The sequence below is a fragment of the Callionymus lyra genome, chromosome 3 (assembly GCF_982586985.1).
Source record: "Callionymus lyra chromosome 3, fCalLyr1.hap1.1, whole genome shotgun sequence".
NCBI lineage: Eukaryota > Metazoa > Chordata > Actinopteri > Syngnathiformes > Callionymidae > Callionymus > Callionymus lyra.
This window is the reverse complement of record NC_141820.1, coordinates 5046244-5069002: the sequence shown is the minus strand read 5'-3', so window position 1 is coordinate 5069002 and position 22759 is coordinate 5046244. Positions and strand designations below refer to the sequence as shown.

The 22759-nt window shown below is 41.0% G+C and overlaps 3 protein-coding genes across 6 annotated transcripts; 2 read left to right on the top strand and 1 right to left on the bottom strand.

Annotated features, from left to right (window-relative positions):
- The first annotated feature begins 4163 nt into the window (after window positions 1–4163).
- Window positions 4164–7385, top strand: snrpd1 (small nuclear ribonucleoprotein D1 polypeptide). Its single transcript, XM_087785652.1, has 4 exons — window positions 4164–4268; window positions 4719–4795; window positions 4885–5076; window positions 7159–7385. Exons 1-4 carry the CDS (start codon window positions 4255–4257, stop codon window positions 7233–7235), a joined length of 360 nt encoding a protein of 119 aa, XP_087641778.1. The 5' UTR covers window positions 4164–4254; the 3' UTR covers window positions 7236–7385.
- Window positions 7386–8284: 899 nt separating this feature from the next.
- Window positions 8285–13682, top strand: LOC148083074 (gamma-glutamylcyclotransferase-like). 3 transcript variants are annotated; one of them, XR_015710718.1, is made up of 5 exons: window positions 8285–8423; window positions 11319–11461; window positions 11518–11650; window positions 11879–12154; window positions 12300–13682. XR_015710718.1 is itself a non-coding variant. In XM_087786212.1 (4 exons), the coding sequence occupies exons 1-4, from the start codon at window positions 8304–8306 to the stop codon at window positions 12029–12031; spliced, it is 549 nt and encodes a 182-aa protein (XP_087642338.1). In that variant the 5' UTR covers window positions 8285–8303; the 3' UTR covers window positions 12032–13682. The 3 variants fall into 3 exon arrangements, 1 of the variants encoding a protein (XP_087642338.1); XR_015710719.1 differs by having other exon boundaries at window positions 11879–12837; window positions 12880–13682; XM_087786212.1 differs by having other exon boundaries at window positions 11879–13682.
- A 103-nt stretch (window positions 13683–13785) lies between these two features.
- On the bottom strand, window positions 13786–22354 carry adnp2b (ADNP homeobox 2b). 2 transcript variants are annotated; one of them, XM_087786210.1, is made up of 4 exons: window positions 22015–22354; window positions 20704–20823; window positions 18039–18137; window positions 13786–16899 (listed from the first exon to the last, which is right to left on the bottom strand). In XM_087786210.1, the coding sequence occupies exons 2-4, from the start codon at window positions 20809–20811 to the stop codon at window positions 14149–14151; spliced, it is 2958 nt and encodes a 985-aa protein (XP_087642336.1). In that variant the 5' UTR covers window positions 20812–20823; window positions 22015–22354; the 3' UTR covers window positions 13786–14148. The 2 variants fall into 2 exon arrangements, with proteins under 2 accessions (XP_087642336.1, XP_087642337.1); XM_087786211.1 differs by lacking the exon at window positions 22015–22354 and adding an exon at window positions 21823–21927.
- Between the last annotated feature and the right edge of the window lie 405 nt (window positions 22355–22759).

The window sequence follows — 22759 nt, the reverse complement described above, 5'->3', positions numbered from 1 at the left end:
ACTCACACGTTTCATCGACGGAAGTTAAAGTTTTTGCACAAACGACGTTTGTTTCTGACGGAAACAGACGCACAACACTCGACAACACTCGACAACACTCGACAACATTCCCTCGTTCGTCGACGTTCTCGACGTAACTCCCATCGTGCTTTGCCGCCCAGCCGACCACTAGATAGGGCCGCGTGCAGAAAGGCATGCTGGGAGTCGGCGGGCCGGTCGGCGCCGTGAGCGAGGAGGGTGTCGTGCGTCTGTTTCCTCTCGAGGGGAATCTACGACGGATGGCGTCACTTTTGAGTTCCTCGACATCTCCGATGGCGTTCGACACAATCCCGGGTTCGGACTCCGGACCTTCACGCACACGTGCCTGCGTTCGACGCCCAGAGCGCCTGTGCGGCGTGGAGAGGTCGGAGGTCACCGAGTCCAACGCGAACATTAAACACTGAATTCTCGTCGGAGAAGATTCACGATCTTATTATTCTGTTGTTTTTCTTTATTTCATGAAAGCAGTTTTGATGATTTTTTTAAATTGTGTTTTTTTTTTTTTAAGTTTCACAAAAACTTTAAACCATATTTATGGAAGAATTTCAGTGTCGTCAGGAAAATTGAAACTTTGAATTGTTTATTGAAATTTTGTTTGTTTTTAATCGTTTCTATATTGAAAGATTTTATGTTTTCTATCATTTCATTTAAAAAATTAAAATCTTTTCAGAATTAATGAGATTTTTTTACACAGAAAGTTTGATTTTCTGATTTTAAAAAATCAATATTTTTAATTTCGTAGTCGTTTCAATTCAATATAAATGTTGGTATAATAGAGTCGCCAGACATTACTAACGGAGCTCAATCGTCACATGACCGTCTGTGCGTCGCATGATTGGCTGAAGGTTTGATCAGCATCTCTGTTAGTAATGTCTGGAGACTCTATTGTACCAACATTTATATATTGAATTTAAAATATCATGTATTAAAAGATATTGAATTAAAACGAATTATTAAAATGTCAAACTCTGTGTAAATATTAATTTATAAAATGTTCAAAACAGTTTCAATACACAAACTATCGGGTAAAACGATTCGATAAAAAGATCGATTTATTTTGTCAATAAATAATTGCGACGACACTGAAGTACTTTCATACAAACACTGTCACGTAGATTCATTTAAAAGATACAATCGTGTGGTTCTTTGACTACTTTTAATTATATTTATTTTTCATCAAGTACCTTAAGAAATATGTTCATTTATTTGCAGTTTTTTTATTTGTACTGCTCCACTACTGACGCAGTAAAACACGGATTCTACTGTTAATTTAATTCTTAATTTATTCTTCATCATAACGACGAGTGGTTTTTTTTAGTGTATTTGTTGATGACATCGTTGTGTAACGAGTTTCACTTTGTTGAAGAACTTTTTCTCAAAGTGTTTCGCTTTGAAATTGTTTCTATTTCGTAGAAAATATGATTTGAATCTAAAAATGTTGCTCCTCACTGGCGCCCTCTGCTGGTCAAGAAAACTGTACACGATCACGTGATGAAGGACCTGAGGCGCTCGTGCTTTTATTGATTGATCGATACATGATCGATACATGATCGATACATGATCGATACATGATCGTGCCATAAACACCATCAGTCTAGTTCTGACGCCAGAGTTCCTGGGTCCCGGGACGTTCCTGTGCCATACTGTTGTTTACGTCTGATCCTCACGAACATCTGAAGAACTTGTACTTCAACATTCCTGAGTCTGTTCATGACAAACGTTTACGTCCATTAAAGTCAAGAAGAAATTAATGTTGTGTTTGTTTGTGTTTGTGTTTGTGTTTGTGTTTGTAGCTTCACTTCACATGAACGTGATCGTGTTCATGGCACACACACGTGCACAAAACACACACATGCACAAAACACACTCAAACACACACATGCACAAAACACACGTGCACACACACGTGCACAAAACACACACATGCACAAAACACACATGCACAAAACACTCAAACACATACATGCACAAAAGACACGTGCACAAAACACACACACACACATGCACAAAACACACTCAAACACACACATGCACAAAACACACTCACACACACACATGCACAAAACACACTCAAACACACACATGCACAAAACACACGTGCACAAAACACACTCACACACACACATGCACAAAACACACTCAAACACACACATGCACAAAACACACGTGCACAAAACACTCACACACACATGCACAAAACACACTCAAACACATACATGCACAAAACACGTGCACAAAACACACGCATGCACAAAACACACAAACACGTGCACAAAACGCACTCGCATGCACAAAACACACACATGCACAAAACACTCGTGCACAAAACACACAAACACACGTGCACAAAACGCACTCACATGCACAAAACACACACATGCACAAAACACTCGTGCACAAAACACACGTGCACAAAACGCACTCACATGCACAAAACACACTCAAACACACACATGCACAAAACACACGTGCACAAAACACTCACACACACATGCACAAAACACACTCAAACACACACATGCACAAAACACACGTGCACAAAACACTCACACACACATGCACAAAACACACTCAAACACATACATGCACAAAACACGTGCACAAAACACACGCATGCACAAAACACACAAACACGTGCACAAAACGCACTCGCATGCACAAAACACACACATGCACAAAACACTTGTGCACAAAACACACAAACACACGTGTACAAAACGCACTCACTTGCACAAAACACACACATGCACAAAACACTCGTGCACAAAACACACAAACACACGTGCACAAAACGCACTCACATGCACAAAACACACACATGCACAAAACACTCGTGCACAAAACACACAAACACACGTGCACAAAACGCACTCACATGCACAAAACACACACATGCACAAAACACTCGTGCACAAAACACACGTGCACAAAACGCACTCACATGCACAAAACACACTCACATGCACAAAACACACACATGCACAAAACACTCAAACACACATGCACAAAAAAGACAAACACACGTGCACAAAAAACACAAACACACATGCACAAAACGCACGCATGCACAAAACACACTAAAACACACGCATGCACAAAACACACACGTGCACAAAAAACACAAACACACCCACACAGAACGCACACATGCACAAAACACACTCAAACACACGTGCACAAAACACACACATGCACAAAAAAGACAAACACACGTGCACAAAACACTCAAACACACGTGCACAAAACACACACATGCACAAAACACTCAAACACACGTGCACAAAACACACACATGCACAAAACACTCAAACACACTGGAACAAAACACACTAAAACACACGCATGCACAAAACACACTAAAACACACGCATGCACAAAACACACAAACGTGCACAAAACACACACACATGCACGAAACACACGCACATTCACAAAACACACATAAACACACGCATGCACAAAACACTCAAACACAAATTCACACATCCATGCATGCCCAAAAACACACCTAGATGCACACAAACACACTCGCATGCAAAAAAAACACTCAAATTCACACACGCATGCATACACAAAAACACACAGATGCATTCAAACACACACAGGCACAAAAATACACACAGAGATGCACACAAATACACATTCTAACACAAACACACACACTCAAACACACACAGATGCACAAAAACGCACAGATGCACACTCGCATACCCAAATGCACAAACACACATACAAAAAAACACCCTAAAACACACACACCTAAACACACAGACATACACGTGCATGTACACACGTACTTAAACGCAAACAAAGAGACACAGGCAAAAAAATCCACTCAAAAACAGACACACGCATACGTGCACACAGACACACACAGACACACACAAAACAAACACGCATACACAAGGATATAGATTCGAGCTACACAACAAACCGGGTCAGGTACTGACCACTGCCGTGTTAGGAAGTCAATGAAACATGTTTCAAATCGAAACACTTTCATTCGAGTTAGTTTGTCATGAGTTTTTTTCAAAAGCTCTAATAAATCAACAACAGCGCCCCCTGCTGGTCGCTCACCTCGACCTCCCGCCGCCAGGTGGCGCCGCAGCGCCCGAGAGAGACAAACGTTCGCCTCTTCTTTTGTCCCGCAAACGTACACAAATCGTCCATCGCTGCAACTCTGACGGGATTTTCCACCGAACCTCGACATCCATCATGAAACTAGTGCGGTGAGTGGATTCGGAACATGTTCGTCGAACCTTCAGGCTCGGGTTTGGTGTCGGAACTTTGGCGGAACACGTCGGATGGACGAGGATTGGATCGGGCGGGAAGAGCTGAATGAATGAATGCTAACATGCTAGCTAGCGCCGCTTTAACTCAAACTACGTGAATATTTGTGTTTAAACTAAAGGTTAAAACTCTAAAACCTTCTCATACAACTATTATTAAAACTATAATAATATCTAAAGTGTTTTGTGTTGTTAGCTCGTGTTAGCATTTGCTAGTTTGAGTGAAATAAGTCGATTTAAATGGTCGATAATACAAGAATCAGTCGTTATTACATCAATTGTTGATCGAACCTGTTGATTGTTTCAAGTCCACGTGTTTGTTTGGACTTTGTTGAGACACAAACGTGTTGTTTGTTCTTACACTCGCTTGTGTTTGTGTTTGTTGACCAGGTTTCTGATGAAGCTCAGCCATGAGACGGTCACCATCGAGCTGAAGAATGGAACCCAGGTCCACGGAACCATCACCGGTGAGAGCTTCCTGCGCCAGAGTGTTGTTCAGTTTGTTTCTGCTGGTGTAGTTGTGAGTCTGACGTGTGTGTGTGTGTGTGTGTCTCAGGTGTGGACGTGAGCATGAACACTCACCTGAAGGCCGTGAAGATGACGCTGAAGAACCGCGAGCCGACCCAGATGGAGTCTCTGAGCATCAGAGGCAACAACATCCGGTACTTCATCCTCCCTGACAGCCTCCCGCTGGACACACTGCTGGTCGACATCGAGCCCAAGATCAAGTCCAAGAAGAGAGAAGCAGGTGAGTCGCTGTTAGGTAGAACTTTATTGAAACAATAAAGTCGTCGCTAGGTAGAACTTTATTGAAACAATAAAGTCATCGTTAGGTAGAACTTTATTGAAACAATAAAGTCATCGTTAGGTAGAACTTTATTGAAACAATAAAGTCATCGTTAGGTAGAACTTTATTGAAACAATAAAGTCATCATTAGGTAGAACTTTATTGAAACAATAAAGTCATCGCTAGGTAGAACTTTATTGAAACAATAAAGTCATCGCTAGGTAGAACTTTATTGAAACAATAAAGTCATCGTTAGGTAGAACTTTATTGAAACAATAAAGTCATCGTTAGGTAGAACTTTATTGAAACAATAAAGTCATCGTTAGGTAGAACTTTATTGAAACAATAAAGTCATCGTTAGGTAGAACTTTATTGAAATAATAAAGTCGTCGCTAGGTAGAACTTTATTGAAACAATAAAGTCGTCGCTAGGTAGAACTTTATTGAAACAATAAGGTCGTCGCTAGGTAGAACTTTATTGAAATAATAAAGTCGTCGCTAGGTAGAACTTTATTGAAACAATAAAGTCGTCGCTAGGTAGAACTTTATTGAAACAAAGTCGTCACCACGTAGAACTTTATTGAAACAATAAAGTCGTCGCCACGTAGAACTTTATTGAAACAATAAAGTCGTCGCCACGTAGAACTTTATTGAAACAATAAAGTCGTCGTTAGGTAGAACTTTATTGAATCAATAACGTCGTCGTTAGGGAGAACTTTATTGAAATAATAAAGTCGTCGCTACGTAGAACTTTATTGAAACAATAAAGTCATCGCTAGGTAGAACTTTATTGTTTCAATAAAGTCGTCGCTACGTAGAACTTTATTGAATCAATAAAGTCATCGTTAGGTAGAACTTTATTGAAACAATAAAGTCGTCGCTACGTAGAACTTTATTGAAACAATAAAGTCATCATTAGGTAGAACTTTATTGAATCAATAACGTCGTCGTTAGGGAGAACTTTATTGAAATAATAAAGTCGTCGCTACGTAGAACTTTATTGAAACAATAAAGTCATCGCTAGGTAGAACTTTATTGAAACAATAAAGTTGTCGCTACGTAGAACTTTATTGAATCAATAAAGTCATCGTTAGGTAGAACTTTATTGAAACAATAAAGTCATCGTTAGGTAGAACTTTATTGAAACAATAAAGTCATCGTTAGGTAGAACTTTATTGAAACAATAAAGTCATCGTTAGGTAGAACTTTATTGAAACAATAAAGTCGTCGCTACGTAGAACTTTATTGAATCAATAAAGTCATCGTTAGGTAGAACTTTATTGAAACAATAAAGTCATCGTTAGGTAGAACTTTATTGAAACAATAAAGTCATCGTTAGGTAGAACTTTATTGAATCAATAAAGTCATCGTTAGGTAGAACTTTATTGAAACAATAAAGTCGTCGCTACGTAGAACTTTATTGAATCAATAAAGTCATCGTTAGGTAGAACTTTATTGAAACAATAAAGTCGTCGTTAGGTAGAACTTTATTGAAACAATAAAGTCGTCGCTACGTAGAACTTTATTGAATCAATAAAGTCATCGTTAGGTAGAACTTTATTGAAACAATAAAGTCGTCATTATGTAGAACTTTATTGAAATAATAAAGTCGTCGTCGAAACGATTAAAATGACTTTAAGTACATTTGATTGACTTGTGTGTTTAGGCAGTAGATCAGTGTTTGATCATTGAAATATAACTTTAATAACTTTGGTTTTAAATCTGACGTAAAAGCTCTATTTAAATATGTTTAAATATTCACAGATGAAAAGTCTTAAGTGTTGAACTAGTGATGGATAATGAACTTGATATAGTTTTTCCTTTGATCTCACGTCTGTTCTGGTGCTTCATGTTGTTAATATTTATTTATTCACAAATCAATATCTTTCGTAGTATTTAAGTATGAACTACGATTTTCAACTACAATCAAACAATTTTCAACTTTAATAAAACAATTTTCAACGATAATCAAACAATTTTCTCTGTTTTTTCAGTCTGTGCTTCTGTTGTTGTCGTCGTAAAGTTGACTTGACGTGTGTTTCAGTGGCTGGACGTGGACGTGGTCGTGCACGAGGTCGCGGCAGAGGTCGGGGTCGCAGCAGAGGAGGCCCCCGGAGATAAAAGGTCACTCTGGACTGATCAACCTTTTTTTGCTGTTTTTGTACAGTATTTTTTTTTTCTTTTTCCAGGAGAAATGACTCGTGAACTTTTGTTTGTTTCCTTTGATTTTGTACATTAAAATACTTCTTATGAAGAAAAAAACACTCGTCACTAATGTTTCTTTTATTCTTTCAACGTGTCATGAAACTAGTTGTTATTGACCAGAGACCGGGTTCCGATCATGAACCGGTTCATGATCAGAGACCGGGTTCCGATCATGAACCGGTTCATGACCGGAGACCGGGTTCAGGTACAAGTGGATCTGCTGTCGTCACAAACTATTGATCGTGAAAACTACGTGTTTACGTTTGTTTTAAAATGGCTTCCATGACCACAAGAATACGACCAATCATTTGATTTTATTTTATCGTTTATCTTTCCTGTGTCAATATCAAGATAATTATTGATAATTATTGATGATTTATCTATGTTTTCATGATTTGGCAAATATTTCTCATTTAAGACGAGAAGTTTCAAATGTGATGTTTAAATGTTGTCGAATCTAATGCTAAACCCAGTTATTTAATGTTCAATATATATCTAAAAATATATAAAAACTATATACTTTATTCTTTGCTCTTATTCAACCCTTTTCTCGTGGATTGTGTCCTGACGTGTATATAAATAAATAACAATAAAAGTAGATATAAGTGTTTTCTTCGATTTAAACAGTTGCACAAGAATAAAGTCAAAGTTAACAAAAAACATGAAATCATTTCAAGGTTAGAAATATAAACACAAGAAACAATTAAATATTATTTTCCATATAAAAATAAGATTACTTCCTGACACATTTTGATGACGTCATACGACTTTCAATTTAATTCCTCGAACTAACATGACGTCATTAATTGTTTAAATGCACTGTTTATTTTATTTTTTTGAAAACTTTACTCGCTTTATTCAAAGTTGTCAGAAAAAACGGTTTTATGAAAATAAAAAATGAGCCTGTTGTCACGAAGCGCGCATGCGCCGTGGCGAGAGTCCCGCCGCACAGCACTGACGTCACACCTAGGCCTGACGCCCAACATGGCGGACGATCCTCCTGCTGGCAGCTTCAAGTACTTCGCGTTCGGCAGCAACATGTTGCGGGAGAGACTCCACCTGGCGAACCCTTCCGCGGTCTTCTTCTCGCGCGGGAGACTCAAGGTGAACACACTGAGCAGGTGTCTTGTGACGTCATCGTGCAGCGCACGAATACAGCAGTTCCCTTACGTCATATTCCAGCGACAGAGCGAAAGTAACGCTACAAAGTGTCGTAAATGTGTTAAAAGTTGCTTTAACGTCTGTAACTTAAACATTGTTCACGTGTTTCTTCTTACGCTGTTTTTTAAACTAATAATAATAATAATAATAATAATCTGTCAAAACGTTATTGTTTCTGATCAAATTCATTGATGAGGGAAGAAGACAAGATGGTGAATATTTATGGACAGAGGAGTCACTCTGATGGATATTTATGGACAGAAGAGTCACTCTGATGAATATTTATGGACAGAAGGGTCACTCTGATGAATATTTATGGACAGAAGAGTCACTCTGATGAATATTTATGGACAGAAGGGTCACTCTGATGAATATTTATGGACAGAAGGGTCACTCTGATGAATATTTATGGACAGAAGAGTCACTCTGATGAATATTTATGGACAGAAGAGTCACTCTGATGAATATTTATGGACAGAGGAGTCACTCTGATGAATATTTATGGACAGAAGAGTCACTCTGATGGATATTTATGAACAGAGGAGTCACTCTGATGGAAATTTATGGACAGAAGGGTCACTCTGATGAATATTTATGGACAGAAGGGTCACTCTGATGAATATTTATGGACAGAAGAGTCACTCTGATGAATATTTATGGGCAGAAGAGTCACTCTGATGAATATTTATGGGCAGAAGAGTCACTCTGATGAATATTTATGGACAGAAGAGTCACTGATGAATATTTATGGACAGAAGGGTCACTCTGATGAATATTTATGGACAGAAGAGTCACTCTGATGGATATTTATGAACAGAGGAGTCACTCTGATGGAAATTTATGGACAGAAGGGTCACTCTGATGAATATTTATGGACAGACGAGTCACTCTGATGAATATTTATGGACAGAAGAGTCACTCTGATGAATATTTATGGACAGAAGAGTCACTCTGATGGATATTTATGGACAGAGGAGTCACTCTGATGAATATTTATGGACAGAAGAGTCACTCTGATGAATATTTATGGACAGAGGAGTCACTCTGATGGATATTTATGGACAGAAGAGTCACTCTGATGAATATTTATGGACAGAAGAGTCACTCTGATGAATATTTATGGACAGAAGGGTCACTCTGATGAATATTTATGGACAGAAGGGTCACTCTGATGAATATTTATGGACAGAAGAGTCACTCTGATGAATATTTATGGACAGAAGAGTCACTCTGATGAATATTTATGGACAGAGGAGTCACTCTGATGAATATTTATGGACAGAAGAGTCACTCTGATGGATATTTATGAACAGAGGAGTCACTCTGATGGAAATTTATGGACAGAAGGGTCACTCTGATGAATATTTATGGACAGAAGGGTCACTCTGATGAATATTTATGGACAGAAGAGTCACTCTGATGAATATTTATGGGCAGAAGAGTCACTCTGATGAATATTTATGGACAGAAGGGTCATTCTGATGAATATTTATGGACAGAAGGGTGATTCTGATGAATATTTATGGACAGAAGAGTCACTCTGATGGATATTTATGGACAGAGGAGTCACTCTGATGAATATTTATGGACAGAAGAGTCACTCTGATGAATATTTATGGACAGAGGAGTCACTCTGATGAATATTTATGGACAGAAGAGTCACTCTGATGAATATTTATGGACAGAAGGGTCACTCTGATGAATATTTATGGACAGAAGGGTCACTCTGATGAATATTTATGGACAGAAGAGTCACTCTGATGAATATTTATGGACAGAAGAGTCACTCTGATGAATATTTATGGACAGAGGAGTCACTCTGATGAATATTTATGGACAGAAGAGTCACTCTGATGGATATTTATGAACAGAGGAGTCACTCTGATGGAAATTTATGGACAGAAGGGTCACTCTGATGAATATTTATGGACAGAAGGGTCACTCTGATGAATATTTATGGACAGAAGAGTCACTCTGATGAATATTTATGGGCAGAAGAGTCACTCTGATGAATATTTATGGACAGAAGGGTCATTCTGATGAATATTTATGGACAGAAGAGTCACTCTGATGGATATTTATGAACAGAGGAGTCACTCTGATGGAAATTTATGGACAGAAGGGTCACTCTGATGAATATTTATGGACAGACGAGTCACTCTGATGAATATTTATGGACAGAAGAGTCACTCTGATGAATATTTATGGACAGAAGAGTCACTCTGATGGATATTTATGGACAGAGGAGTCACTCTGATGAATATTTATGGACAGAAGAGTCACTCTGATGAATATTTATGGACAGAGGAGTCACTCTGATGGATATTTATGGACAGAAGAGTCACTGATGAATATTTATGGACAGAAGAGTCACTCTGATGAATATTTATGGACAGAAGAGTCACTCTGACTGATATTTATGGACAGAGGAGTCACTCTGATCGATATTTATGGACAGAGGAGTCACTCTGATGAATATTTATGGACAGAGGAGTCACTCTGATGAATATTTATGGACAGAAGAGTCACTCTGATGAATATTTATGGACAGAGGAGTCACTCTGATGAATATTTATGGACAGAAGAGTCACTCTGATGAATATTTATGGACAGAGGAGTCACTCTGATGAATATTTATGGACAGAGGAGTCACTCTTATGAATATTTATGGACAGAGGAGTCACTCTGATGAATATTTATGGACAGAGGAGTCACTCTGATCGATATTTATGGACAGAATATATCGAAAACTCAGGTTCTACGACGTTCTGTCTGATCCTAATAGCAGGAAGTGTTCATTCAAAGGTCAGAGGTCATGATCTACATCCTTTCTTCCAGGACTACCGGCTGGACTTCGGCCTGTATAACGAGTGTGTGAACGTCTGGCACGGCGGCGTGGCCACCATCTTGTCTTCCCCCGGAGCAGAGGTGTGGGGCGTGGTCTGGACGCTCAGCAACGAACACCTGCTCACTCTGGACAGGTAGGAACGACGGAGACGCGAGCGGTCGAGCCTGGAACACAAACTCTGGCTCTCAGGCAGGAGGGGGTGCTGCAGGGCTGCTACTCTCCTCTGGACATGATGGTGGACACCAGGGCTGGACCCACACTGTGCAGGACTTACCAGATGAACCGCTTCCACGCCTGCCCTCCGTCTCCTCAGTACAAGCAGGTGCACCAGTTCAAACACTCAAATCAAATGTGTGTGAGAAAATATGAGGATGCAGGTCGGATCACAGCAGATGTTGCACAGTGGACCCGAACCAAGTCCACATGACTGGACCCTCTCCACTAGTAAAGAATTCTGATTCTGATGAGTGAAGACTAGATGGCTGGGTGGTCATAATGTTTTGGTCCCGTTGTTACGTAGATGTTTCACTGACGAGTGTTTCCTCTGGAGGTGGTGTGTCGGGGGGCGGAGCAGAATGGACTTCCAGTGGAGTACCTGGAGAGGCTGGAAGCTCTTCCCAGCAACAGCTACAGTGGACCTTCTGTCCTGGACCAGATCATAACACCTGAGAGAGAAGAGATGAGTCGAGAGGGATGGCTTTAAAATAATATGTATTCATTATTTATGGTACGAACATGTTTAGGATTCATGAGCGAAGGAAGTAAAGTCAGGATTCCTGATCCGAGCTTCAATTGTTGGATTATAGTTGATAATTGTTTGATTATAGTTGAAAATTGTTTGATTATAGTTGAAAATGTTGGATTATAGTTGAAAATTGTTTGATTATAGTTGAAAATTGTTTGATTATAGTTGAAAATGTTGGATTATAGTTGAAAATGTTGGATTATAGTTGAAAATTGTTTGATTATAGTTGAAAATTGTTGGATTATAGTTGAAAATGTTGGATTATAGTTGAAAATGTTGGATTATAGTTGAAAATTGTTTGATTATAGTTGAAAATTGTTGGATTACGGTTGAAAATTGTCTGATTATAGTTGAAAATTGTTGGATGATGGTTGAAAATTGTTTGATTATAGTTGAAAATGTTGGATTATAGTTGAAAATTGTTTGATTATAGTTGAAAATTGTTTGATTATAGTTGAAAATTGTTGGATTACGGTTGAAAATTGTTTGATTATAGTTGAAAATGTTGGATTACAGTTGAAAATTGTTTGATTATAGTTGAAAATGTTGGATTATAGTTGAAAATTGTTTGATTATAGTTGAAAATTGTTTGATTATAGTTGAAAATTGTTGGATTACGGTTGAAAATTGTTTGATTATAGTTGAAAATGTTGGATTACAGTTGAAAATTGTTTGATTATAGTTGAAAATGTTGGATTACGGTTGAAAATTGTCTGATTATAGTTGAAAATTGTTGGATTACGGTTGAAAATTGTTTGATTATAGTTGAAAATGTTGGATTATAGTTGAAAATTGTTTGATTATAGTTGAAAATTGTTGGATTACGGTTGAAAATTGTTTGATTATAGTTGAAAATGTTGGATTACGGTTGAAAATTGTTTGATTATAGTTGAAAATTGTTGGATTACGGTTGAAAATTGTTGGATTATAGTTGAAAAATGTTTGATTATAGTTGAAAATGTTGGATTATAGTTGAAAATTGTTTGATTATAGTTGAAAATTGTTTGATTATAGTTGAAAATGTTGGATTACGGTTGAAAATTGTCTGATTATAGTTGAAAATGGTTGGATTACGGTTGAAAATTGTCTGATTATAGTTGAAAATGGTTGGATTATAGTTGAAAATTGTCTGATTATAGTTGAAAATGGTTGGATTACGGTTGAAAATTGTCTGATTATAGTTGAAAATTGTCTGATTAAAGTTGAAAATGGTTTGATTATAGTTGAAAATAGTTTGATTATAGTTGAAAATTGTTTGATTATAGTTGAAAATTGTTTGATTATCGTTGAAAATTGTTTGATTATAGTTGAAAATTGTTGGATTACAGTTGAAAATTGTTGGATTATAGTTGAAAATTGTTGGATTATAGTTGAAAATTGTTGGATTACAGTTGAAAATTGTTGGATTATAGTTGAAAATTGTTGGATTACAGTTGAAAATTGTTGGATTACAGTTGAAAATTGTTTGATTGCTTTATACAAATTCAAAGGTCGACGACACGTCTAGACCTTGTAAAGAATGCCTGTCGATCTGTAAATTCAACCAATGAACAAACACTTGAAAAAATACTTTTTTTACTGTGAAATAAAAAAAAAACTTTGAACTCTGTCTGGATTATTCAAGTCATGTTTTGTTGATACAGAATGTTTTACAGAAATGAAAAACAATAAACATTGTTTAAACACTTAAGACCGTCAGTAAACAAGAGACGTAACGTTAGAGGAACTTTATTCTCCAACAGATCAACACACAATATATGTTCAATAATTATAGCTAGAAAACTGTGGGATATAAAAACATTATTTTCATTTCAAGACACGTCACTCAACGACTGTACATTCTTCAGAGACTTGACCTTCGACCCGTGAAGACGCGACGAGTCATCGAGGGGCGACGACCGTAACAGATAAGTTAAGTCCAAGGTTAGCAGAAACAGTCGGGAGTAAAAAAAAGTAGAATCTGTAATAGTCTCGTGTTGATGATGTCATCACAGCAGAGACCAACGTGAACATTCATTAAAAAGCGTCAGAACACGACCCCGACGACACGCGTCTTCGGGGTCCAGGTACGGATCCTAACTCTGGTCCATCTCCTGGGGTTCTGGGACCGCCTCGGCGCCGGGTTCGTCCTCGCTGTCGTCCCCTCGCTCCGCCGCCACCACCACCTGCTCGGGGACGACCATGTTGTGCTTGAGCTTGCTGAGCTCGTTCATGTTGAAGCCCATGAACACGACCGCCGAGCGCCTCTTCAGGTTCTTCATGCACTTGCCGCGGCGGGTGCTGAAGTGGGCGCCGAGCTCCGACCGGGTCAGCGACAGGCGCCGGCTCAGCTCCTCGGTCTCGGACTTGGTGGCGTACGGATTGCTGTTGAAGTATTTGGATATGAAGTCCCGGCGCTCGTCGCTGCCGCGGCACTCCGCCGCCGTGGGCTCCAGCACCAGCTGCACCCTCGGTTCCACGTGGACCTCCAGCTCTGGCGCCGGCTGCGGCACCTGTTGTTGTTGTTGTTGTTGTTGTTGATGATGTTGTTGATGATGATGTTGTTGATGCTGCGGTTGTTGTTGTTGTTGGTGTTGTTGTTTCTCTAGCTCGCGCCTCCTCTTCAGAGCAGCCTTCTCCTCTCGCTCCCTCTTGTTGGAGGCGACCACCAACTTCCACGCGGCCTCCAGCCTCTTGGCCGACTCCACCTCTGTGGGGTTCTGGGGCGCGTCCAGTGGAGGTTTAAGTGCGACCAGTCGCTGCGGTGCCGGACTGGGTTTCACCGCCACACCCTGTGCCATTTGGAGATAGTAAAGTCCGGAATGCGCCGCTATCTGCAGCACCTGTTTAGGGGCCGACGCCGGCGGTGGTGGTGGAGGCGGCGGCGGCGGCGTTGGCGCCGGAGGCGTCGGTGCCGCTTTTTGAGCGGATTGTTTCGGGGAACACCTGCACCTTAGGATGTGCACCATCACGGCCTGTTGGGTGACCTTCCCCGTGTACACCCCGCTGCAGTAGATGCACTTGAAGGCCTCCGTCTTGAGGATGGCGTGAATAGTCGGCGCCACCAAGTGCTTCTGCTTCAGGTGCTCGACGTGTCGCAGCTCGTCCACGAACTTCTCGTCGCAGAAGGGGCAGGCGGTGCTGTTGAACTTGGCGGGCGTGGGACAGGTCTCCAGCGGGTTGTTGGGCAGCAGCTTGACGTAGATCAGTTCCTGGGAGTTTGTGACCACCACCAGGTTGACCTCCTTGTCGCCCACCACCTCGGCCGGCGCGCTGGTCTGAGCGTCGAAGTACGGAAACAAAATGCCGCCGTTGTTCTTGGTGTAGACTTTGTACTTCTGTCTCAGGAACTCGCTGTAGGCCTTGGTGGACGGATTGTGCTGCTTGATGTGCTCGACCAGCTGCCGGATGGAGAAGAACAACATGTTGCAGGACAAGCAGCTCAGTCCGTGCAGCAGGTGCTGGAACACCGTCTTGTCCGAGAGCAGGACTCGGCACTTCAGACACTTGATGGTCTTGTCGGGCATCTTCCTGAGGAACGAGGCCTGGGCGGCGATGCTTTCCCACTTGGACGACAAGCAGTTGGATTTGTGAGCCGCCTCCATGTGCATGTCGAAGATGTTGGACGGGAAGATCTCGTTGCAGATGGGACACGTGATCCACCTCTTGGTCTGGACCGAGGTGTTGCCCGACTGGTCCACGGGAGTGAGCGGACCGCCCGCGTTCTGCGTGGGTTTGGCGGCCACCAGGGGAGCGAAGGTGTACGTCGGCATGCCGTTGACCTTGTTGCCGGTCGGGATCAGATGGTTGAGCAGAGACTGGGAGGTCATCATGGTGCCGACCGGCGGGGTACCGGGGTTGGAAGAAGGGGCGGCGGACTTGGGGGCGGGCAGCGACTGAGCGATCACGCTGGACTGAATCGCCGGCGGCAGCAGCTTTGGTTGCGGCGGTTTCGGGACCTGGGCGGGGGCGAAGGCGACGCTGGACATGGTGGGGAGCTGGACCAGCGACGACCCTTGGGGCAGCGCGCTCCGGAGGGCGATGGTGGCGCCGGGCTGCAGCAGACCCTTGGCCTCGGCGCTGGCGAGCTGCACCAGCGCCGAGGCCTGCGGTGGAAGGAAGGACTGGTTGCTTCCGGGCGCACAGATCAGGGTGGTGTTGTTCTGAGCTCCTTCCACGCGCTGCAGTGTCAATATGGTCCCGGCAGGCGGCCCGTTGGCCGGGACCACCAGAGACTTGTTGCTGTAAACCTGCTGTGGCTTGGGGATGATGTTGGGAAACGTGAGGAACATCCCGTTGCTGTTCTGCGCACCTTTGATGCTGTAGTTCTTGTTCTCCTGCAGCAGCGTCTGCACCTGCGTGTTGACGGTGTAGTGCGACGGCTCCACCAGCATGTGGTGCAGCATCTGATCCAGGCTCCCCGTGTTCACTTTGCACACCTTGCAGCAATAGACCTTCACGGCGGACCCCGGGCTCTGGTACCTGAAGCCGATGAAGCGCTCGGCCAGAGAGTTGAGGTGCTTGAGGATGATGTGCTTCTTGGCGTCGAAGACGGAGGAGGTGGGGAACCCGCAGCGCCGGCACTGGTAGCGCTCGTTCCCGCGGTGCGCCACCCCAGGAACCTCTCGCGGCCCCGGCGGCTGCTGCCCGCCCTTGGTGTGGAAGAAGATCATGTGCCTCTTGACGTTCCTGGGGTGGCTGACGAAGAGGCAGAGCGAACAGGGCGCCAGCGAGCACGCCGACTGCTCGTCGCCATGGCTGCGCGAGATGTGGCCCCGGAAGTTGTTGAGGCTCTGAGAGGAATACTTGCAGATGGAGCAGCACAGCGTTCGAGATCGATACGGCCACTGGAAAAGAAAAACTATTTTAGTCCGACTAGAAGACGTACTGTCCTCCATCTTGGTTTGAGGCTTGAACACTCGCCCTTCTTCCGGTGTCGCTACAATATCGTCCCCCACTTCCTACCTGATGACGTCACTCGCTGCATATGCGAACGTCTCTTTAAAATATTTATTATGGGTTAAAGAAACGTCAACAGAACGTTTACAAGATACTTTTTACCACATTAAACATTTATATTGACAAGAAGACGATCTTCGTCAACATCATCACTTTCTTTCATTTCCTGGTCTGACGATCATGTGACTTTGACACCAACAGGAAGTGCCCGCGCTACATGTGACGAAGCTGCTGATTGGCTGAAGCTGTTTTACTAATAATAACACACAACTGTACAATGAAATACAAACATTGAAAAGTTGAAAATAGTTTGATTATAGTTGAAAATAGTTTGATTATAGTTAAAAATTGTTTGATTATAGTTGATAATTGTTTGATTATAGTTGAAAATTGTTTGATTATAGTTGAAAATTGTTTGATTAAAGTTGAAAATTGTTTGATTATAGTTGATAATTGTTTGATTATAGTTGATAATTGTTTGATTTTAGTTGAAAATTGTTGGATTATAGTTGAAAATTGTTAGATTATAGTTGAAAAATTGTTGGATTATAGTTGATAATTGTTGGATTATAGTTGATAATTGTTTGATTATAGTTGAAAATTGTTGGATTATAGTTGAAAATTGTTTGATTATAGTTGATAATTGTTTGATTATAGTTGAAAATTGTTGGATTATAGTTGAAAATTGTTTGATTATAGTTGAAAATTGTTTGATTATAGTTGATAATTGTTTGATTATAGTTGAAAATTGTTGGATTATAGTTGAAAATTGTTAGATTATAGTTGAAAAATTGTTGGATTATAGTTGAAAATTGTTGGATTATAGTTGAAAAATTGTTTGATTATAGTTGAAAATTGTTTGATTATAGTTGAAAAATTGTTTGATTATAGTTGAAAATTGTTTGATTATAGTTGAAAAATTGTTTGATTATAGTTGAAAATTGTTTGATTATAGTTGAAAATTGTTTGATTATAGTTAACAAAGGTTTAATATCATTTTAAAGATAAAGTAACAGTAACAGTTTACCTTTCTCGGTCTGCTGTAATCCTCTGTGATATCAAACCAGTCTGTTCCTGCAAACGCAACGTTTTCCTCCGTTTTCTCCGTCGATGTTTCATTTTTATCCTGAACAATCAAAACAGGTGAACGTGAGAAAAAAATAGTCTTTACAGCACATACACACACTGATGATACAATAGAGTCACACATCACAACAACACACACACACTGATGATACAATAGAGTCACACATCACAACAACACACACACTGATGATACAATAGAGTCACACATCACAACAACACACACACACTGATGATACAATAGAGTCACACATCACAACAACACACACACACTGATGATACAATAGAGTCACACATCACAACAACACACACACACTGATGATACAATAGAGTCACACATCACAACAACACACACACACCGATGATACAATAGAGTCACACATCACAACAACACACACACACTGATGATACAATAGAGTCACCCATCACAACAACACACACACACTGATGATACAATAGAGTCACACATCACAACAACACACACACACCGATGATACAATAGAGTCACACATCACAACAACACACACACACCGATGATACAATAGAGTCACACATCACAACAACACACACACACCGATGATACAATAGAGTCACACATCACAACAACACACACACACTGATGATACAATAGAGTCACACATCACAACAACACACACACACCGATGATACAATAGAGTCACACATCACAACAACACACACACACACCGATGATACAATAGAGTCACACATCACAACAACACACACACACTGATGATACAATAGAGTCACACATCACAACAACACACACACTGATGATACAATAGAGTCACACATCACAACAACACACACACTGATGATACAATAGAGTCACACATCACAACAACACACACACTGATGATACAATAGAGTCACACATCACAACAACACACACACACTGATGATACAATAGAGTCACACATCACAACAACACACACACTGATGATACAATAGAGTCACACATCACAACAACACACACAATGATGATACAATAGAGTCACACATCACAACAACACACACACACACTGACGATACAATAGAGTCACCCATCACAACAACACACACACACTGATGATACAATAGAGTCACACATCACAACAACAACACAAACACTGCTGATACAATAGAGTCACACATCACAACAACAACACAAACACTGCTGATACAATAGTCACACATCATAACAACACACACACTCAGGATACAATAGAGTCACACATCACAACAACACACACACACTGATGATACAATAGAGTCACACATCACAACAACAACACACACACTGATGATACAATAGAGTCACACATCACAACAACAACACAAACACTGCTGATACAATAGTCACACATCATAACAACACACACACTCAGGATACAATAGAGTCACACATCACAACAACACACACACACACACTGATGATACAATAGAGTCACTTCAGCTACATTCATCAACAACTTAGTGTATGAACATAAAACTCATCAATACTATTCCATACTCGACAACAATTTGATACGACAATAAAAGTTCCACAAATGTATTAACATTAATTAATTAATATTTATTAACAAGAAAAAAAATGACACCAAACCATTAACATTCACATTTCTCCTTCAAACTCTTCACTGACTGCTCTAGTAGAAGAACTCACATTTCTCCTTCAAACTCTTCACTGACTGCTCTAGTAGAAGAACTCACATTTCTCCTTCAAACTCTTCACTGACTGCTCTAGTAGAAGAACTCACATTTCTCCTTCAAACTCTTCACTGGCTGCTCTAGTAGAAGAACTCACATTTCTCCTTCAAACTCTTCACTGGCTGCTCTAGTAGAAGAACTCACATTTCTCCTTCAAACTCTTCACTGACTGCTCTAGTAGAAGAACTCACATTTCTCCTTCAAACTCTTCACTGGCTGCTCTAGTAGAATAACTCACATTTCTCCTTCAAACTCTTCACTGACTGCTCTAGTAGAAGAACTCACATTTCTCCTTCAAACTCTTCACTGGCTGCTCTAGTAGAAGAACTCACATTTCTCCTTCAAACTCTTCACTGACTGCTCTAGTAGAAGAACTCACATTTCTCCTTCAAACTCTTCACTGGCTGCTCTAGTAGAAGAACTCACATTTCTCCTTCAAACTCTTCACTGGCTGCTCTAGTAGAAGAACTCACATTTCTCCTTCAAACACTTCACTGGCTGCTCTAGTAGAAGAACTCACATTTCTCCTTCAAACTCTTCACTGGCTGCTCTAGTAGAAGAACTCACATTTCTCCTTCAAACTCTTCACTGGCTGCCAGTTTCTTTCAGTATCATTTTAAAATTCTGGTTCTTACTTTCAGATCTATTCATGGTCAGACCTTCCATCAGTGATCTGATCCAGACTTACACCCCAGCTCGGGCTCTGAGGTCTGTGGATCAGTATCTACTGATGGTTCCTGAACTTCTGGACCAGAGGAGAGAATACTTTTTTGACTTCGACACTTTGATGAAAGTCTCACAACAGCCTCTGAACTTGAGAATCGAGTGAAACAGGATCAACTACACAACTGTTGTGCGTTTCCTCCTCCATCACCAACATTCACCACAAGGTCACCACGAACCTTCAAGAACTTCTGGCAGTCTTCCAGGCCGATCTCGCTCAGGATGGACTTCACGGTTCTTCTCGCCTTTCGGATCTTGTCGACGTTGGCGACAGGAAGTTGGTACATGTTTGCTCCGCCCTGGAAAACATGATTTATTATCATTATTCAACCTTGTGTCACGTATGAAAATAAAATGATAAAATAATCTTGTTTAGAACATTTGGATCAAAATGTTCACATTAGATAGAAGCAAAAGAAGAGAACCGGTAGAATAATTGATTTAAATGAATTAAATAATGATTAATACGAATATAAAATACGATTTTCTTTCTACTAACATTAAATGTCGCAGCTCTTTGACTCGTGCGGCCCTCGTGAGGTCACAGTAAAAGTACACAATCGATTTATAACACACATTTAATTTGGTACTTTATTAAAAAAAAACTAATTTAAAATTCACTGCATTTTTATCTTGTTTTTATAATTAACATTAACATCTTTCTTAAATAACCCTCAAGGAGACAGAGAGAGATAAGAAAGATGAGATAAGATAAAAAAGATAGATGATTGAGTTCCTTTTTTTTTTATTTACATTTTTATATTTCCAAAGTTGTTAAAAAACATTTAAAGTGCAAAAACACTAACAAGTAACAAATTAATCTGACATCCACAATCTTTGTAACCAAGTTTTTCTCCACTAAAAAACTACACGTATGTACAAAGACAAGCATGTTTTGATACAACCGTGTACATCTTCTCTTTCAGCTTAGTTTTGACCTTTTGTAAACATTAAATATTCAAGTTTTTACTTCTTATTACGCTTATCTTTTGTTGTGTATTGACTCTGTGCAGGTGTAGAGTGTTGACAAATGTGTCATAAATCTGATTATTTACACAAACCCATGATATCATGTTTTCTCGTTTAGTTCTTACAGTTATCGGTTTGTTTTGTTTTGTGTAATCTAGAGAAATAAATCAAACCCACGTGTGAAGACTCGTCACCTCGTCCTCACACGTGTCATATCGTCTCAAACACACCGTTATTACACGTTTATTAACATATGACGAGGCGGGAATATTCGAGGGGTCACGTACAGGGTGAGGATCTTCTTCCGGGTCATTCACCTGTTTACGTACCTGTCGAGAAGAGCTCGGGTTTGATGGACAAACTTGACATTGTGAAGATGGACCCAGGAGACCTGACACCACACACACACACACACACCTAACACACACACTGACACACACACACACACACACACCTCCCCGCATCATCGGTCCAGACTCCTGATGCGGGTCAGAACATCCGGGTCCTCTCGAACATTTTACCTGATCTCAGATCCGTCACTTGATAGATCCGAGCCAGAGACGCGAGCTCCTCTTCTTCTTCTTCTTCTTCTTCTTCTCCTCTCCGAGCAGCGCGGGTTGCTGGTGCGAGTCTCTACCGGCGCCGTCGAGCGGAACCGAGCATCGTGCTGCTCCTCCTCCTCCGAACCTCCGAGCCTCCGAGCCTGCGATGCTGCTGCGTGTTTGTGTTTCTCTCTGGGTTTGCTTTTGTCTCTCTGTCTGTCCTGCTGGAGGAGAAAAAAAAATGGCGCACAAGTGCAGGATCTGACGTCGTCGCCCTCATTTGCATGCTGTACAAATTGACCAATGGGAAGCGTCCTGGCTGAGAAACTAGATCAACTTTCTGCGGCGCCACCCGCTCCCCCGGGGCTCACCTGGCTACTTCCGGTGAGCTCGACGTCAATCAAGGTGTCAGATGAGACGCCACACCTGGTCACCTGTCAATCAAGGTGCCTGTGGGGCCCCCAGCTAGGTCGGGAGGGGGCGTGGCCACTGGGCTCATGGCAGGCGGTCACGTGACACAGAGCCGCGCCGGCCAATGGGCCTTCGAGAAAACGAGCTAAATGGGCGGGGCTTACTCAGTGACGTCATATCATGCCATTCCCCAGCCAATCAGAGCCTGCCACAGTGTGCAGGCAGGAGGAGTCATGGTTGCACTTTTTTACTACTTTTTTAAGCTAGTATCGTCCAAGAGCAGCAGCTAGCATCGGAAAATATAACTTCGTAA

Bases quoted from the DNA above. Each gene is read 5' to 3' on its own strand.
- adnp2b (XM_087786210.1), bottom strand. From the start codon at position 20,811: ATGTACCAACTTCCTGTCGCCAACGTCGACAAGATCCGAAAGGCGAGA. The intron at 18,138-20,703 runs GTTCGTGGTGAC...TTGATTGTTCAG, and splicing joins ACTGCCAGAAGTTCTTGAAG to GATAAAAATGAAACATCGAC. The intron at 16,900-18,038 runs GTAAACTGTTAC...TTTCTTTTCCAG, and splicing joins ATTACAGCAGACCGAGAAAG to TGGCCGTATCGATCTCGAAC.
- LOC148083074 (XM_087786212.1), top strand. From the start codon at position 8,304: ATGGCGGACGATCCTCCTGCTGGCAGCTTCAAGTACTTCGCGTTCGGC. The intron at 11,462-11,517 runs GTAGGAACGACG...TCTGGCTCTCAG, and splicing joins CACCTGCTCACTCTGGACAG to GCAGGAGGGGGTGCTGCAGG. The intron at 11,651-11,878 runs GTGCACCAGTTC...TTTCCTCTGGAG, and splicing joins CGTCTCCTCAGTACAAGCAG to GTGGTGTGTCGGGGGGCGGA.
- snrpd1 (XM_087785652.1), top strand. The intron at 4,796-4,884 runs GTGAGAGCTTCC...TGTGTGTCTCAG, and splicing joins GGTCCACGGAACCATCACCG to GTGTGGACGTGAGCATGAAC. The intron at 5,077-7,158 runs GTGAGTCGCTGT...CGTGTGTTTCAG, and splicing joins GTCCAAGAAGAGAGAAGCAG to TGGCTGGACGTGGACGTGGT.